This window comes from Capricornis sumatraensis, chromosome 9 (assembly GCF_032405125.1).
Source record: "Capricornis sumatraensis isolate serow.1 chromosome 9, serow.2, whole genome shotgun sequence".
Taxonomy (NCBI): domain Eukaryota; kingdom Metazoa; phylum Chordata; class Mammalia; order Artiodactyla; family Bovidae; genus Capricornis; species Capricornis sumatraensis.
Window position 1 is genome coordinate 17,655,630 of NC_091077.1, and position 17,636 is coordinate 17,673,265.

General features: G+C 47.2%; 1 protein-coding gene across 3 annotated transcripts in view; it reads right to left on the minus strand.

The window, feature by feature from the left end:
• VAV1 (vav guanine nucleotide exchange factor 1) overlaps positions 1–17,636 on the minus strand; it is a 65,174-nt gene that overhangs the window by 29,131 nt on the left and 18,407 nt on the right. For 2 of the 3 annotated variants that reach the window (XM_068979648.1, XM_068979647.1), the window contains exons 2-13: positions 5,871–5,987; positions 5,312–5,370; positions 5,132–5,197; positions 4,866–4,974; positions 4,679–4,774; positions 3,082–3,150; positions 2,794–2,897; positions 1,791–1,890; positions 946–1,041; positions 662–730; positions 304–390; positions 119–204 (exon numbers count right to left, since the gene is read on the minus strand). In XM_068979648.1, the coding sequence (XP_068835749.1) occupies positions 119–204; positions 304–390; positions 662–730; positions 946–1,041; positions 1,791–1,890; positions 2,794–2,897; positions 3,082–3,150; positions 4,679–4,774; positions 4,866–4,974; positions 5,132–5,197; positions 5,312–5,370; positions 5,871–5,987 (1,058 nt within the window). The remainder of the gene's footprint in view (positions 1–118; positions 205–303; positions 391–661; positions 731–945; positions 1,042–1,790; positions 1,891–2,793; positions 2,898–3,081; positions 3,151–4,678; positions 4,775–4,865; positions 4,975–5,131; positions 5,198–5,311; positions 5,371–5,870; positions 5,988–17,636) is intronic. The other variant, XM_068979649.1, reaches the window with a different exon arrangement.

The window sequence follows — 17,636 nt, forward strand, 5'->3', positions numbered from 1 at the left end:
CCAAGCCCTTGCCCAGATTCCATCCTAGATCTGTGTTGGCTCCACCCACCTGCCTAACCAGTAGCCTGGTCCCACCCTTGTCCAGGCTCCGCCCCAGATCCGTATTGGCTCCGCCCACCTGTCCATCTTGGAGCGCCTCTCCACCGAAGTTATCTTCAGCTCACCATCGATCTTGGGTCGGCCGTAGTGGGCTAGAGACTGGTCCTACACAGCAGACAAGACGTCTGGCAAGGGGCCCCCAGGAAGAGATGACACCCCCTCTCCACATGGCCACACCCCGGCCCTCCCTGCCCACCCGCTCACCAGGTTCTCGATGGACAGTTGGAAGTTGGTAATCTGCCGCAGCGTCTCATTGTCCCGCTTGACCTCGTTTACGCACTGTGCCAGGTCCTGGGGGTAGAGCAAGGGTGAGCCCAGGCCTCCTTCCCAGAACCCTATCCCCTACCTGGCAGGGGATAGAGGGTCAACCTCCAGCAGAGGGCAGAAGGAGAATGTCACTGTCCCCAAGGGGATGCTGGGAATGAGTCATTCGAGGTACAGGTGTGTCCCCTGCTGTGGAGGGAGGGGGCGGCCCATGGGTGTGGCCGTGCCTGGGTGGTACTCCCTGACTTAAACCCATGGTGTCTGTGTGGCACCGCCATCCCTGTGTGTGACCACTCACCCTCATGGCATCTAGGGCCAGCCGCAAGTTGTCCTTCTCCATCGCATCCTGTGTGTGTTTCACCAGCTCCTGTGTGACGCACAGAGATGCATATTGCCTGGGCCTGCCCCCTCCTGCTGGAGGGCCTTCCAAACAAGTCTGGCCCACCAGCTCCTTCTTCCTCCCTCTGCTGTCCCTAGAGGCTGGGGCACAGCTCCAGTGATCCCCTCCCAGAAAGGGAAGCCCAGTCCCCAGGAGCCCTTGCAGGGAGATCTATGTGCCCATGCCTTCCCCGCTTTGTGCACCTGGAGCAGGAGGTGATATTTGAGCACTCGCTGCATGGGGACCATCAACAGGTCCCTTAAGGTGAACCTCCCGTTGTTGGCGCGCTGAGAACATTCCTAGGAGGTTGGAGAAAGGGGTGAGTGAGAAGAGGTGGAGGCAGGTAGGGATTGTTCTAGAACCTGAAGCCTCTTCTCCCGACTCCCCAAGGAAATAAAGAAGAAAGCTACGGGGTGAGGGTGACCAGCTGGAGGCTGCCTGGGGTAGATGTCCAGGATTCCTCAGCTGAAGGGGGCTCCAGAGAAGGAGGTGCACAGGCCTGGAGGGTCCCCATGATGGAGACCAAAGATATTGAATGGACAGCAGAGACTGGCCATCCCTCATCATCCCTGCTCTGTCTATGCTTCCACTAGACAAACGGATCCAGGTTTCGGTTCAGTCCAGGATCCATGCTCTCTCCAGGATCAGGGCTTGGCTGGGATCGGGGCTCTGTGTGAAGTTGGAACTCAGCCCAGAACTGAGGTTTGGCCCAGACTTGGTGCACAGCCAGGGCTGGGCCTCTCGCTGGGGTTCAGTGTGCCCTCGGAGTTCAGGTCAGTGTCAGGATCTCAGGCTGGTACCAGGGCTCCATCCAGAGTGCAGGGTTCAGCTGGGGTCAAGGCTCAGTGCTCTGGTCTATCTCCTCCTGCTCAGTTTCTCCCACTTGGCTGATCAGTACCTCCCTCCCCAAACCTTCAGCGGGCAGACCCCTGGCTGGGCTGCAGCAGGAAGGAATGCTCCCTCCAGCTCAGTCTCCCCACTACTGCCCCCCAGAGAGTGGAAAGGAGTGAGAGAGCTTCCCCCCGCAAAGATGAAGCCCATCCCCTACTTCCAGCTTCATTTGTACATCCTCCCGGGCTGTGGCCACGCGGTCCAGGTGCTTGCTGGCCGACTCCACCTGGCTGCAGTAGCGGCCGTAGATGAGGAACCTGCGGGAAGAGGGCAGGCGGCCGGGGAATGACACTGGCACCAAGGTCAGGCAGATCTGGGTGTCAGTCCCGGACCTGCCTCTTCCCAGCTGGATGGTGCTGAGCCTCAGTCTCCCTGTCTGTAAAATGGGCATAACAATAGCACCTCCCACATATGGGTTATTGTAGCATTAAATGAGATAATGCACAAGAAGCTCTTAGTGGAACACCTGGCATAACATATCTGCTTGATGTTCATTTATTTAATAAGAATTTATTGAACACGTACTGTGTGCCAAGTTCCACATTAAGCTCTGTAGAATTCCCTGGTAGCCCAGCTGGTAAAGAATCTGCCTGCAGTGCAGGAGACCCCTGTTTGACTCCTGGGTCGGAAATATCCTCTGGAAAAGGGATAGACTACCCACTCCAGTATTCTTGGGCTTCCCTAGTGGCTCAGCTGGTAAAGAATCCGCCTGCAATGCGGGAGGCCTGGGTTTGATCCCTCGGTTGGAAAGATCCCCTGGAGAAGGGAATGACTACACACTTCAGTATTCGGGCCTGGAGAATTCCATGGACTGTACAGTCCATGGGGTCACAAAGAGTTGGACATGACTGAGAGACTTTAAAAAAAGGCATCAATTTATTTGATCCTCACCACAACCCCAAAGAGGAACATTCTGGGGTCACACTGATTTTAGAGATGCAGAAGTAGAAGCACAGAGAGGTTAAGTGACTTTCTAGTGCCATACAGCTCACAAGAGGAAGAGCTGGGAGTTTAACCAGAGATGAGCAGCCCTGTGCCCACAGGCAAAGAAAGAAAAGCCTTCTTTGTTTGGTGGTCTATGAGGGCAGTGTCTCCCGAATGCCCAGCCTGGGCAGGGCAGGGTGACCTCCAGAGGTCTGGGCTGGCTGCCTGGGTCTCACCTCTCCTTGTATTTGATGAAGACCTGGTAGAGGGTGGCTGCACTGGGGTTGGCCAGGGCTTCCTTCATCTCCTTTAGGAAATGGGTGTGCACACGAAGCAGGTCCTACTTGGAGGGAAGGGGTGAGGCTTGGGGTGGGAGCCTGGAGCTGGGGATGCTGGGTGGGAGAAGGGTCATCTGCCCACCTTATGAGCTTCATCTCCCAACCCCCAAACCCCAGGGACAGGTGAAGCCAGCAAACCATCCCCTCTGGACAGAAGCCCGGGAAGGCAGTAATCAGTCAGCTCACCTCGATGTTGATGAAGATAATCTCGATGTCTTGGGGTTTAAGGAACCGCTGCAAGGGCTTCATAAAATGCTGTGGGGGAGTGGGGAGAGAAGGATGGAGAAGGGGAAGACTCCTCCTTCCAGGCGAGCCCCAGAGACACAGAGAGGAGGAGACAGAGATGGAAAGGGACAAATGGAAACATGAGAGACTGGGAGAGATAGAGAGAGATGTGTAGAAAGAAAGAGACAGAGGCAAGGAAACAGAAAATGAGAGAAAAGAGAAATGGAGAAAGTCCACACTAAAAACCTGTACAGGACTGTTCCACGCAGAATTCATCATCATAAATTCCCAAAGCAGAAACAACCCACATGTCCATCGACAGATGAATGAATAACAAAATGCGGTCCATCCAGGAAAAGGAGTGAAGCACTGACACTCACCACAGTGTGGATGAGCCTTGAAACACGATATTCAGCGAGAGAAGCCAGGCACAGAAGGCCACACATGAATGAGTTCATTTAGATGAAATGTCAAGAATAAGTAACGCCACAAAGACAGAAAGTAGGTTAGTGGTTGCCAGGGAGGGGCTGCAGGGAAATCGGAGTTTAAGGGGTGATGGTTAAGGGGTATGGGATTTCTTTGAGGGCTGATGAAAATGTTCTAAAATTGGGAATTTCCTGGTTGTCCAGTGGTTTAGGAGAGCCTGGGTTCAATTCCTGGCCCAGGAACTAAGATCTCACAAGCTGCAAGCCCAAAACAACAGAAAAAGAAAGAAAATGTTCTAAAATTAAACAGTGGTACACAACTTTGTGGGGTTCCCAGGCGGCGCTAGTAGCAAAGAACCTGCCTGCCAATGCAGGAGACACAGGTTCAATCCCAGGGTCAGGTAGATCCCCTGGAGGAGGGCATGGCAACCCGCTCCAGTATTCTTGCCTGGAGAATCCTATGGACAGAGGAGCCTGGCAGGCTGCAGTCCATGGGGTCACAAAGAGCTGGACATGATTGAGCACACATACAACACTGTAAATCAACTATACTCCAATAAATTTTTTAAAAAAATAAAGTCATGATGGTAGCAAACCCTTGAGAATATACCAGAAAATATTAAATTGTAGATGCTCAATGGCTGAATTGTATGGCATTTTTATTAAATCTCAATAAAATGGTTAAAAAAGAGATGGCCAGGGACTTCCCTGGTGGTCCAGTGCTTAAGACTCCATGCTTCCACTGCAGGGGGCATGGGTTAGATCCCTGGTCCAGGGAACTGAGATCTCACATGCCACATAGTGCAGAAAAAAAAAAAATAAAAAGACAGAGAGAGAGAGAGAGAGAGAGAGAGAGAGGGCCAAAGGAAAAAGAGGAAGTAGAAAGTGAAAGTAATAGAGATAGATGGGCAAATGAGGATACAGGAAAAGAGGGAGACAGGAATAAAGAGACACAGAAGGGGAGAAATTCAAACAGAGGGGGAAGTAGGGAGCAACACCAACGGGACCAGAAACTATGAGAGACGAAGAAATACGGAGCAGTGAGATCAGGAAACATCCCCAAGCCCGTGTCGGGTGGACGCTGCCTCTCCGCTCTGCGCATGCGTCTGGCAAGGACCGGCTCGGAGCGTCACCTGTTGGATGGAGCCCAGCGTGTCCGTATACTTCTCTTCCGTCTGCTGGATCTCCCGCAGACAGCAGCACCGCTTGTCATACTCTGTCATCTTGGGCTGAGAGTGGGGAGGATAGGCTGATGTTGGGGTGTCCGGGGATGCGCCCCACCCATGAGCCTGCCCAACCGGGTCCTGCGTCCCCACACACCGGCATGGGTACAGGCTCCGAGCGCATGAGGTCCTCGTAGACCTCATCGCCCTCTGCCTCCTCGTTCTCCACGCAGTCGTACAGGTCCTCATCCTCCTCCACCGTGTCGCTGCAAGACGTGGAGTCAGGAGGAGCTAGGGAAGCCCCCAGACCAGGGACCCTCCGACACCCCAGGGAGAGGCCATGTCCCCTCAGACCCGCACCCCCCTTGGCGGGGTCTTGCCTCCTCAGACCACCAGGGCAGGATCATGGTCTCAGACACTCACTCGATCTGGTCGGACAGCCCACTGTAGATGTCTTCATCACCCACACTCTCCTCAGTGGGGAAGGGCCTGGGGGAGAGATGGTATGAGCAGAGACCCAGGGGGGCCAGGTGGGCAGGGGGCTTCAAGGAGGAGGAATAGGGCCGAACTGGGTCCAGAGCATCGGCTCATGTAGTTACTCACATGATCCCCTTGTTCTGGGCAATCGGGGTCCAGGACAGAGCGGACAGGGTGTAGATGACCTGTGACGGGGGCCAAGGCTGCTCAGCAAGCCCCTTCCCCACCCGCATGCCAGAACACAGCCTCCAAGCACTTGACCTTGAGGTTAGACTTCATGTCCCTGGGAGCCCAATTCAGAATTTTCCCACCTTCCTATGTCCCACGTCAGCATGTCCACATTCCCTTAACTGAGCACCCACCACTTGAACCCTTTGTTCTAGTCAGTCGTCATAAACGCTCAGACAGAATGGGATGATCTTATTTCCAAGTTACAAAGGACCTAGGGCTCAGGAGGCACGGCCACATATCCGAGGTCACACAGCAAGTGATGAGACAGGGACTCACACTGGGTTCCACGTGTTCCAAGCAAGGCTTTCTGCACCTGCTGTACGACTTGTTCTAGCCCAGCAGTCCTTCCCTGACAACACTTGGTTTGTCCAGTGTAGACATTCATGGAAATGAATTGAAATCCAGTCTTTGGGCTCTAGGTGTCCAGCTCACAGGCAGCTCAGTCCCATCTTACCTTCCCAAAATCCTGCACATCGAAGAGGTCGAAGGCCTCAAAGAGTTCACTCCTCTTGAGGCCAAACTTCTCATAGCAGGTAGACAGGAAAGTGCGGATATTCTTAAGGCAGAGGAACTGTGGGAAGAGAAATGAGGTTGGAGGAAACAAAACGGGACAGGGGAGAAGTTGACTCCTGGCCACTGGGCTTGAGGTCTGGCCCAGGAAGAGGGAAAAGAAGGCACAGCCCCCTCAGGAAAGATCAAGCTATACCTGAAGCCACATCTACCCCTGCATTTTTTTTACTGAAGTACAACTCATAAGATACAAAGCTAACCATTAACAGATAACAATCTGGTGTATATAAACAATGGGATGATACTCAGCCATTGAAAAGGAATGAAATTTTGATTTATGCTGCATCACAGATAAACCTTGAAAATATTATGCTAAGTGAAATAAGCCAAATACAGAAAGATGAAAGCTGTATGATACCACCTATATAAGTCCCTAGAAAAGGCACATCCATAAAGACAGAAATTAGGATGGGGGGCATACCAGAGGCTGGGCGAGGGGATGGGGAGTCTGTGTTTAATGGGCACAGAGTTTCTGTTGGGGATGATGAAAAAGTTTTGGATATAGTGGTGATGGTGACACTACATGATGAATGTATTAAATGCCACTGAATTGTATACTTGCATGTGGTTAAAATGGCAAGTATTATTGTTTTAGTTTATATATATGTTATTTGTATATTTTCACATAAAATTTTACTTATATTTATAAAATATACTTATTTTATTTATATATAATGATAAATATGTATAGTTTACCACAATAAAAAATTTAACCATTAGCCACTTTATTCATTGTTCAATTAATTTTTATTGGGTTATAGTTGATTTACAATGTTGTGTTAGTTTCTGCTCTCCAACAAAGTCTTTCAGTTATACATATACGTGTATCCACTCTTTTTAAGATTCTTTTCCCATGTAGGTCATTACAGAGTCTTTTTTTAGAGCAATGTAAAAGTATTTTTATTTTCAAAAATAGTAGATGTAAGCATTTAAAGTTGTCTAATACTATTGTACAATTGATCTTCAGGTTGTATGCAAAATATCTGACACAGGGATACCCTAATTTTTAAATTGGAGGATAACTGCTTTACACAGAGAAGGCAATGGCACCCCACTCCAGTACTCTTGCCTGGAAAATCCCATGGGTGGAGGAGCCTAGTAGGCTGCAGTCCATGGGGTCGCTAAGAATCGGACACGACTGAGTGACTTCACTTTCACTTTTCACTTTCATGCATTGGAGAAGGAAATGGCAACCCACTCCAGCGTTCTTGCCTGGAGAATCCCAGGGACGGGGGAGCCTGGTGGGCTGCCGTCTATGGGGTCACACGGAGTTGGACACGACTGAAGCGACTTAGCAGCAGCAGCAGCGCTTGCTTTACAATGTTGTGGTCCTCTCTGCCATTACAGAGTACTGAGCAGAGTCCCCTGTGCTATACAGTAGGTTCTTATTAGTTATCTATTTTATAACCATTGAGTGGTGGTGGTTTAATTGCTAAGTCATGTGAAACTCTTCCCAACACCATGGACTGTAGCCCTCCAGGCTCCTCTGTCCATGGAATTTCCCAGACAAAAATACAGGAGTGGGTTGCCATTTCCTTCTCCAGGGGGTCTTCCCGACGCAGGGATCAAACCTGTGTCTCCTACATTGCAGGTGGATTCTTTACTGCTGAGCCACCAGGGAATCCCATTATAGCCATTAACCATTTTTAAATGTCCACTTCAGCGGCATTTAAAGGGTTCACAGTATTGTGCCATCATCACCCCACCTAGTTCCAAGACAATCTGTCACCCAAAAGGAAATCCTGCACCCACGAAGCACGCACTTTGCATTTCTCTCTCCCCTCCCTTCTCCCAGGCAACCGTTAGTGTGCCTTCTGTCTCTATGCTTTTATCTATCTATGTCCATCAGCTGATACTGGGTACACAAAATGAGGCATAGCTAAGCAGTAGAACACAACTCAGCCACAAAAAGGGGTGAAGGACTAACGATGCATGCTACAAATAACCAAAACCATGTTCTGTGAAAACTGCCAGACAGAAGGTCACATATTTTGTGGTTCCATTTATATGAAACATCCCTGATAATATTTATATGAAATAGCCTTGACATTCCACTTATATGAAATATCCCTGCTACTGTATAGCACTGGAAATTATATTTAATACTTTATAATAACCTATAATGGGCTTCCCTGGTGGTTCAGTGGTAAAGAATCTGCCTGCAATGCAGGAGACCTGGGTTCGATCCCTGGGTCGGGAAGATCCTCTGGAGAAGGAAATGGCAACACGCTCCAGCATTCTTGCCTGGGAAAATCCCAGGGACAGAGGAGCCTGGGAGGCTACAGTCCATGGGGTCACAAAAGAGTCAGACATGACTTAGCAACTAAACAACAAGAGCAACAACTCTGTGATTCTCCAACATCTGTATCTGGGGATGCCTACTCTATGTGGTTGGGCACTCAGACTTGTTCCATTCTCTTGATCACCCTGTGGGGTTTTAATGCCCATTTTACCTAAAAGGACAGAGGCTCAAAGAGGGAAGGAAAGTTGCCCAAGATTATTAACTGCAAGAGTGACTCTGTGGCTGGGAATTCCCTGGTGGTTAAGACTCTGTGCTTCCAGTGCAGGGGGCACAGGTTTGATCCCTGGTCAAAAAATGAAGATCCCACAAGTCACAGAGGTGTGGCAAAAAAAAAAAAAAATTCTATGCACAGGGAACTCTGCTCAATATTATGTAACAACCTAAGTGGGACAAGAATTTGAAAAAGAAGAGATACATGTAGATGTATCCTGAATCACCCGACTGTACATCTGAAACTCACACAACATTGTTAATCAACTATATTCCAATATAAAATAAGAAGTTCAAAAAGGAAAAAGAGTAAGCATGTGGCATAGAAAACACACTTCGGGTCATCAAAGGGGAAAGGCCGAGAGGGTGACAAATTAGGAGAGGGGGATTTATAGATACACAATATTGACTATAAAATAAATAAACAGCAGGGACCTACTGTATAGCACAGGCAAATATAGTCGATACTCTTGAAATAACTTACAGTGGAAAAGAATCTCAAAAAGGATATATGGCAACTCCAGCATTCCTCCCTGGAGAATCCCCATGGACAGAGGAGCCTGGCAGGCTACAGTCCGTGGGTGCGCAAAGAGTCAGACACGACTGAGCAACTAAGCACAGCACTTACATATATATAACTGTATCATATTTGCTATGTACTTGAAACTAACAATACCGTAAAATTCTTGCCTGGAGAATCCCCATAGACAGAGAAGCCTGCTGGGCTACAGTCCATTGGGTCACAAAGAGTTGGATATGACTTAAGCGACTTAGCACGCACAAATCAACTATACTTCATTTTTTTTCTAACCCAAATAAAAACAAACAAACAAAAGTAAGACCATGGAAGAGCTGAAATTTAAGTCCAAGATGATATGAATCTGGAGTCAATTTTCTTGACTATAACTTCATTGCTTTGTATGCAGCGGAAGTCACCGTGAAAGCACCTGCGACATGTTCCATTCTCAGCACTTTCTCTATATTGTTTTAAATCTATGTATCTTCAAATTTAAAAAAAAAATATATATATATATAAGGTAAGCAACAGGACGGTTTGATGTACTTATTCATAGTGAAAGCATTACTACAGTCAAACTAATTAAGACTTCTCGTAGTCACCATGTTTTCATGTGTAATGAATGCACTTGAAATCTACTCTCATAGAGTAGTTATGTTGTTCAATACAGTGTTACCAAGTACAGTCATACAGTACCCTAGAGCTCCAGACTGACTCATCCTATGTAACTTCAACTTAATACCCTTTAACCAATATCTGCCCATTAATTTCCCCACCCCTACCCCCAGCTCCTTGTACCCATGGTTCTATTCTGCTTCTGTTAAGTTTTACTCTCTCTGTGTAGAGAGGTCAGCTCATCAAAATGAATTTAAAAATTAGACAGGAATGCTTCTACTCTGTGTGGCCCCATTAATTATAATGTTTGCTGTTGGTTCCTAACAGAAATTCTGTTTTCCTTTTTCTTTTTTGTTAAATTGAAGTATTAGTTGATTTACAGTGTTGTCTTAGTTTCAAGTGTACAACAAAGTGATTCAGATATAGATAGATAATTCTTTTTCAGATTGTTTTCCATTATAAGTTTTTGCAAGGTCTTCCCTGGTGGCCCAGTGGTGAAGCATCTGCCTGCCCATGTAGGCGACACAGGTTCAGTCCCTGATCAGGGAAGATCAGGCATGCTGTGGAGCAACAAAGCCCCTGCACCAAACTATCGAGCCCACACGCTGTAACTGCTGAAGCCCACGCGCGTAGACCCTGTGCTCCATGACAAGAGAAGCACCGCAGTGCAAAGCCCGCATGCAACTACAGCAGTCCCCGTGGGATGCAGCTGGAGAAAGCCAGCGCAGCGATGAGGACCCAGGGCAGCCAAAAAAAAAACAATAGTAATAATAAATCAGTTGTCATAAGAGAATGAATATAGTTCCCTGTGCAATATAGCAGGTCTTTGTTGGACATCTATTTTATATATAGCAGGGTACATATGTTAATCCCAAACTTCTAACTTATAGAAACATTTTTATCCATTTAAATAAATTTCTTTGTATTCCTAGATTCTTGGAAAGTCTTTGTATTTGCTTATTTCATTGAATCAAGAATGGATGTTGACTTTGATTAAGTGATTTCAAAGACTTGTACAAGACAAGCAAGTGTATTTTGTCCTTGATTCTATTAGCATAGGGAGTTATATTAATCGAACCCCCGATACTGAATCTTTGGTTCTTTTGAAGTGACTCTCAATTTTCCTCTGCATTTGAAAAAGGTGAAAATGAGTCACACAACATCTATGGGCTCTAAAATGTCAGTGTAAAACCCTGATTATAATTTTAGTGTCGTTAATTCCTATGTATCTAAAAATTGTAGATGTTTGGAGGCTATCCGGCTCAATATTTGTGAATATTTTTGCTCGCATGCATGTGGCCACATTTAAGTCAGATCAGAAATGATTAAAATAATGAAAAGAGGAATTTATTTTAAATTTTTAAAATATATGTAATCATATTTATATGAGAGATACCGTGGAATCCTTGCAATAATCTTACAAAATAATTACAACTATTATATTCATTTTATAGATAAAAAACTCAAGCAGGGACAGACACTGCTGGAGTACAAACTTAGCTGCATTTATGAATCAATTCAATACACCCTGTTCTCTGTATCTTTGTATCTCACACTTTCATCTTCAGATTGTATCTTCTTCTGAATTATTTCCACATCCACAGCCTACTTAAGCCATTCTACGTGGAACATGAACTTTAACATAAATGAATGTATTAAAGGCGAGAACATCCTACTCTCAAAGAAAACCAGGATCAAGTGCTATAGACAGAAGTCAGTGTAAAACAAATGTGATGTAAATAGTGTTATAAAATTTTAGCTTGGCGGTCCAGTGGTTAGGACTCCGCACTCCCAAAGCAGAGGGCCGGAGTTTAACCCCTGGTCAGGGAACTAAATCCCACATGCCACAACTAAAGATCCTGTATGTCACAACTAAGATCTGGTGCTGCCAAATAAATACTTTTTAAAAAATTTAAACCTTTGTCTTTGGTACAAAGCAAAACATTACACTTAAGAGTGAAATGCTGCAGAAGTTTTCTTTGACATCAGAACTAAGGCAAGAGTGCCCACAGTTTATTCTTATTCATACTGCACCAAAGATCTTAGCCTGCATTGTAAAGCAAGACAAAGAAAGAAAAGGAAATTAGAAAAGAAAGACATTAATGCTCAGTTTCGCAGATGATATGACTGTCAACACAGAAAGCCCCAGAGAACACACACATAATAACTGGACTCAACAAAATAGCAATGTCACTGAAGACAAAATCAACTTAGTGCATCACATATCGGCACATCAACAACAAACAATCAGAAAATGTGTTTTTTTTTTAAAGATAACATTTGTGAAATATTAGAATAAGCCAAACTAAACTATGGTGATAGAAATCAAATCAGTGGTTGCTTCTGGGGTGAGGAGGGTAGAAGAGATTGACTCAGAAAGGCTGCCAGTGATGAAAAAGTTCTGTGTCTTGATAAGGGTGTGCGTTGCACAAGGGTACATGTTTGCTAGAACTGATTGAACAATAAGTTGAAGAACCAAGCATTTCCCTGTATGAAAACTGGATTCGATTTTAAAAGGATAGCATTTCCCATCACCTAAAAGTACCCTTGCCTGGAAAATTCCATGGATGGAGGAGCCTGGTGGGCTGCAGTCCATGGGGTCACTAAGAGTCGGACACGACTGAGCGACTTCACTTTCACTTTTCACTTTCATGCATTGGAGAAGGAAATGGCACCCCACTCCAGTGTTCTTGCCTGGAGAATCCCAGGGACGGGGGAGCCTGGTGGGCTCTGGCGTCTATAGGGTCATACAGAGTTGGACACGACTGAAGCGACTCAGCAGTAGCAAAAAATGTAAAAGCTCACTGCCTGCCAATTCAGGGACACAGGTCTAACCCCTGGGTGAGGAATATCCCCTGGAGTAGGTAATATATTCTCCAGTATTCTTGCCTGGGAAATCCTCGGACAGAGGAGCCTGATGGGCTAGAGTTCATAGGGTCGCAAAAGAATCAGATACAACTTTGTGACTAAACAACAACAAAATGTAAAACAAACAACAAAGTTGGTTAATATTAACACGCCTAACAAAAGAAGTAAAAATCCTTTATGAAGTAAATTATAAAATTTTCTGGGAAGGTATGAAGGAGCATCTAAATAACTAGAGTGAAATATGTACTAATTCTTACCTAGAGCTACTCAATATTTTAAAATTTTCAGCCTTCACCAAAACTGAGCTATAGATTTAAGGCAATTACTATTAAAATCCCAGAATGACTTTTCATTGAACATCGTTTATGTGACCATCACTGAACTCCAGGGCTCTCTTTAAACCTTATAAGCTTTAATCCCTGGAGCCAGGACAGAGATCCTGGGATGGTAAGGTAGGGAACAGGATGGAGAATAAACTCCCACAGTGCCCCTAATCCAAAAGGATACACGAAGGAAATTCTGTGGCAGACCAGTGATTAGAACTCCATGTTCTCACTGCCAAGGGCCCAGGCTCAATTCCTGGTTGGAGAACTGTTGCTGCTGCTGCTGCTGCTGCTGCTGCTGCTGCTGCTGCTAAGTCGCTTCAGTCATGTCTGACTCTGTGAGACCCCAGAAACGGCAGCCCACCAGGCTCCCCCATCCCTGGGATTCTCCAAGCAAGAACACTGGAGTGGGTTGCCATTTCCTTCTCCAATGCATGAAAGCGAAAAGGGAAAGTGAAGTCGCTCAGTCGTGTCCGACTGTTAGCGACCCCATGGACTGCAGCCCACCAGGCTCCTCCGTCCATGGGATTTCCCAGGCAAGAGTACTGGAGTGGGGTGCCTTCGCTTTCTCCGGGTTGGAGAACTAAGATCTCACAAAACTCAAGGTGTGTCCAAAAGAAGGATAAGAGAAGATTCTCCTATTTGCTGCGTGTCTTTGGAAAAAATCACCTCCCCTCTCTGAACTTGTTTCCTCGCCTATAAAATGGACCATCGCAATACCTACTGTGGCACGTTATTGCAATTCTATAGAATAATCCATGTAAAGGGTTCAGCATGGTGTGAAACCTCAATATCTGGAAGTAATCATTATCATCCTTACTATCATCCTTGTTATCACCATAGTGATTATCACATCATCAGTAGTATGATTACCACCACCATAATCATCTTTATCATCATCACATCAATATCATCAGCATCTTCATCATCATGACCAATGTCACCATTATCACCATCACCACCATCATCATAATCATTACCATCACCATCATTACCATCTTCATCATCATGATCAATGTCCCCATCATGATCACTATTACCACCACCACCATCATCTTCATCTTCATCACCATCACCACCAGCAGCAGCAATATCACCATCATAATCACCACTGTCACCACCACCACAGTCACCAGATCACCACCATCACTGTCACTGCCATCATCATCACCACCATCATCATCACTATAATTGTATTCACCATCATCTTCTTAGCTCCAGCTGGAAAGCCCAAGAGCATTCACCGACCCATCAGGTCTCAGAACTGGAAAAGACCTCAGGTAGCCACTGGTCTCGGAGAAGGCAATGGCATCCCACTCCAGTGCTCTTGCCTGAAGGATCCCGTGGACGGAGGAGCCTGGAAGGCTGCAGTCCATGGGGTCACTGAGCGATTGAGCGACTTCACTTTCACTTTTCACTTTCATGTGTTGGAGAAGGAAATGGCAACCCACTCCAGTGTTCTTGCCTGGAGAATCCCGGGGACGGGGGAACCTGGTGGGCTGCTGTCTATGGGGTTGCACAGAGTCGGACACGACAGAAGTGACTTAGCAGCAGCAGCAGCAGCCACTAGTCTCCAATGTTCATCACCCAGAGAGAGGAAAAAATATCCAGACAGGAAGAACTTATTCAAGGTCACAAAGCAAGCTGGGTATCTCATAGCACCTCCCAGGCCTTAGTTCTATTTCTGCTGCCTACCTGTGCAGAGGCCACTGGAAGTCCACGAGAATTCGTGCTTTCTCTTCTATAATATGGAATTGCTGCTGGAAAGCTGACTGCCCAGCCAAAGACTATATTTCCATCCCCTCTTGGAAGTGGGTGTGGCCATATGCCTAGTTCCAGCCAATGGAATATGAGTATTCATTATATGCATCATTCTCAGGGCAATGCATTTAAGAAGTGAAATTGCATTCTGCATACTTTCTTTTCTCCCGTTGTCTACAGACAGAAATGATGCTGAGACTTTGAGGGATAGCAAAGCCACAAATGAAAATAGTCTCTGAATCACACCATCAGAAAAAAACCTCCCTCCTGACACCAGGAGGAACATTGGACTACTAGGTGAACAGGAGATAGATTTCTTTTGAATTAAGTCACTGCAAAGGCTTATTTGTTACAGCAGCTAGTGTTATCCGAATACAGTAGCCTTAAGGGCCAGAGCCAGCTGTGGTCTGAATGATCCTCAGAGGCCCCGTAACTACCCACTCTAGCTCTTCTTGTAATTGTTCCACTAATTACACACAATAATTACACACAATGGCAAGAAACGAACAGCTGGAACCTGAGCTAAGAGCTCCTGTCACATCTGCTTAGTGGACTTCTGCTCATCCTTCAAGGCTCATCTCCAATATCTCTTCTTCCAGGAAGCCTCCCCCAATTTCTTCACCCAAGCAGAGTCCTCAGCCTCATTCCCCTACCCTGGGATCCCTTAGTATGATGTCCCTCCCCACCCCTAAATGTTACGTATTTTACGTTTTACACCTTGTTCCTATTTTCCCTCTGCCTGAATGCCCCTTGTGATCATCAACAAATATTTTTCAGCTCCTACCATCTAGAAGGGTTTTCCAGGTGGTACTAGTGGTAAAGAACCTGCCTGCCAATGCAGGAGATGCAAGAGATGCAGGTTCGATCCCTGAGTCAGGAAGATCCCCTAGAGGGGGGTATGGCAACCCACTCCAGTACTCTTGCCTGGAGAATCCCCATGGACAGAGGAGCCTGGCGGGCTACGGTCCATAGGATCGCAAAGAGTCAGACACAGCTGAAGCAACTTAGCACACACGCACCTAAAGCAACGGAGCCCTCCAAGACAATACGCCTGGATGCAAGCCCAAGTCCTCTCTGCAGCTCACCCGTGCACCCTTCCACCATCACCTCCCTCCACTCAGCTCCTCCCCATCCTCTCCTCACCCACTTGGCCCTCCTCCCTATTCCTAGAACAGTCAGGCAAGATTCAGCCCTAGGACCTTTGCGCCGGGTTACTTTCTTCCTAGAAGACTGTCCATCCCCCCAGTTAATTTGGTGCCTCCCTTCCTTGTCACTTTTGGACCTTTGATGAAATGTCATTTCTCAGGAGACTCCACCCAACCACTTGATTTAAGCTTGTAGGGAATTCCCTGGTGGTCCAATGGTTAGGACTTGGTGCTTTCACTGCCCTGGGTCCTGATTTGATCCCTAGTCGAGGAACTAAGACCCCACAAGCTGAGAAGCATGGCTGAAAAATAAAATAAAATTGTAACATACATGTATTTCAATTTTGCAATTTTTAAAAAATTGTATTTATTTATTTTTGGTTGCACTGGGTCTCTGTTGCTGCTCGTGGGCTTTCTCTAGTTGTGGCAAGTGAGGGCTAGACTCCAGTGGCAGTGTGCGGGCCTCCCATCGCAGTAGCTTCTCTTGTTGCACAGCACAGGCTCTAGGGCTCAACAGCTTCAGTAGTTGCAACTTTCAGGCTTAGTTGCACTGCAGCATGTGGCATCTTCCTGGACCTGGGATCAAACTTGTGTCCCCTGCATTGGCAGGCAGATTCTTAACCACTGGACCACCAGGAAGTTCTCACTTATTTATTTTGTGATTGTCTGTATTCCCCGCACGCAAGCCCCCCTAACACTATAGGACATCAGCACCATGAAGGCAGGATTCTCTGTGTATTTAGTTCACTGCTGTGGCCTCAACAGCTAGTACAAGGCCCAGCACACAGTCAGTGCTCAAAAAAAAGTTGATGAAGAAGTGGATCTCCATTTGACAGATGGGACAACTGAGGCTCAGAAAGGAGATAGCCCCTTCCCGAGGCCACACAGGTAGAAGTGGGGAGCCAGACACCAGCTCTGCAGGTCCAGAGGCGGCGCTCGTCGCCCAGCCTCTTCAAACTACACCAGGTTGCCTTGCGTTTCATGGTGCTGCAGTGCAGGTGGGAACTATCTGGAAACCAGGGTGTAATGGCACCTGGGAAACGTAGTTCCCTTTGATACAGAGCAAAGCAAAGAAGTGCAGGTAGGATCTGAGAGCAAGCAGGCTAATGACCCTCATAGAGCCTGAGCAAGTGACTGCCTTTTTGTGTTCAGTGTGTTATCTCAGCTCCAATCCTTTGGCCACCTGATGCGAAGAGCCGACTCACTGGAAAAGACCCTGATGCTGGGAAAGACCACTGAGCAGTTTGAGGGGCTCAGCCTGTGACAGGAAACACATGTACCACTCTGCAGCCTGGCAGCCTCTGTGGGATGAATCCAGACAGGACCTACAACAAAACAGATGGCCCCATCTGGCCTGAGGGAGGAAGTTCTCTGCTGACCTCAGGAAGATCAGCTGAGCCTTAAGCCTCCCCCCAACCACCCAGTCATGTGACATCTTGAAAGGGGAAAGAGGGTATGACTCATCAGCCCTTTGGGCTGGAGTAGGGCCAGGTGAAGAAAGGGGCTCCCTCCGACAGCAGGAGTGACTGAGGTTAGACCACTAGAAGGACTTCCTGGTAGGCGGAAGTGTGGGCGAAGGTAGCAAAGGACAGGAGGCCCTTTGACTAAATGGAGAAGGGGCCTGGGAGACTTTTTTCCTCCCTGCCGGGGGAGTGGGGGGGCAACCCCCTCAGTTCCCCTCATCCCTCCACCAGAACCTCAGAGCTGGGCTGGCATCTCGCCCATATGCAAATCAGCACCCAGACACTTCCCCTTGCTTGCAGGTCCCCCACCATCACAGCCCTGCACCAGGCAAAGAAAGCTGGAAAGGTCGACCAGTTCATCACCCTCTTTCGGGGAACTGGTGTGCAGTGATAGAGGTCCCTTGGGGTGCTGGAGATGGGGGCGACGGGATGTAGCGTACGTGGGG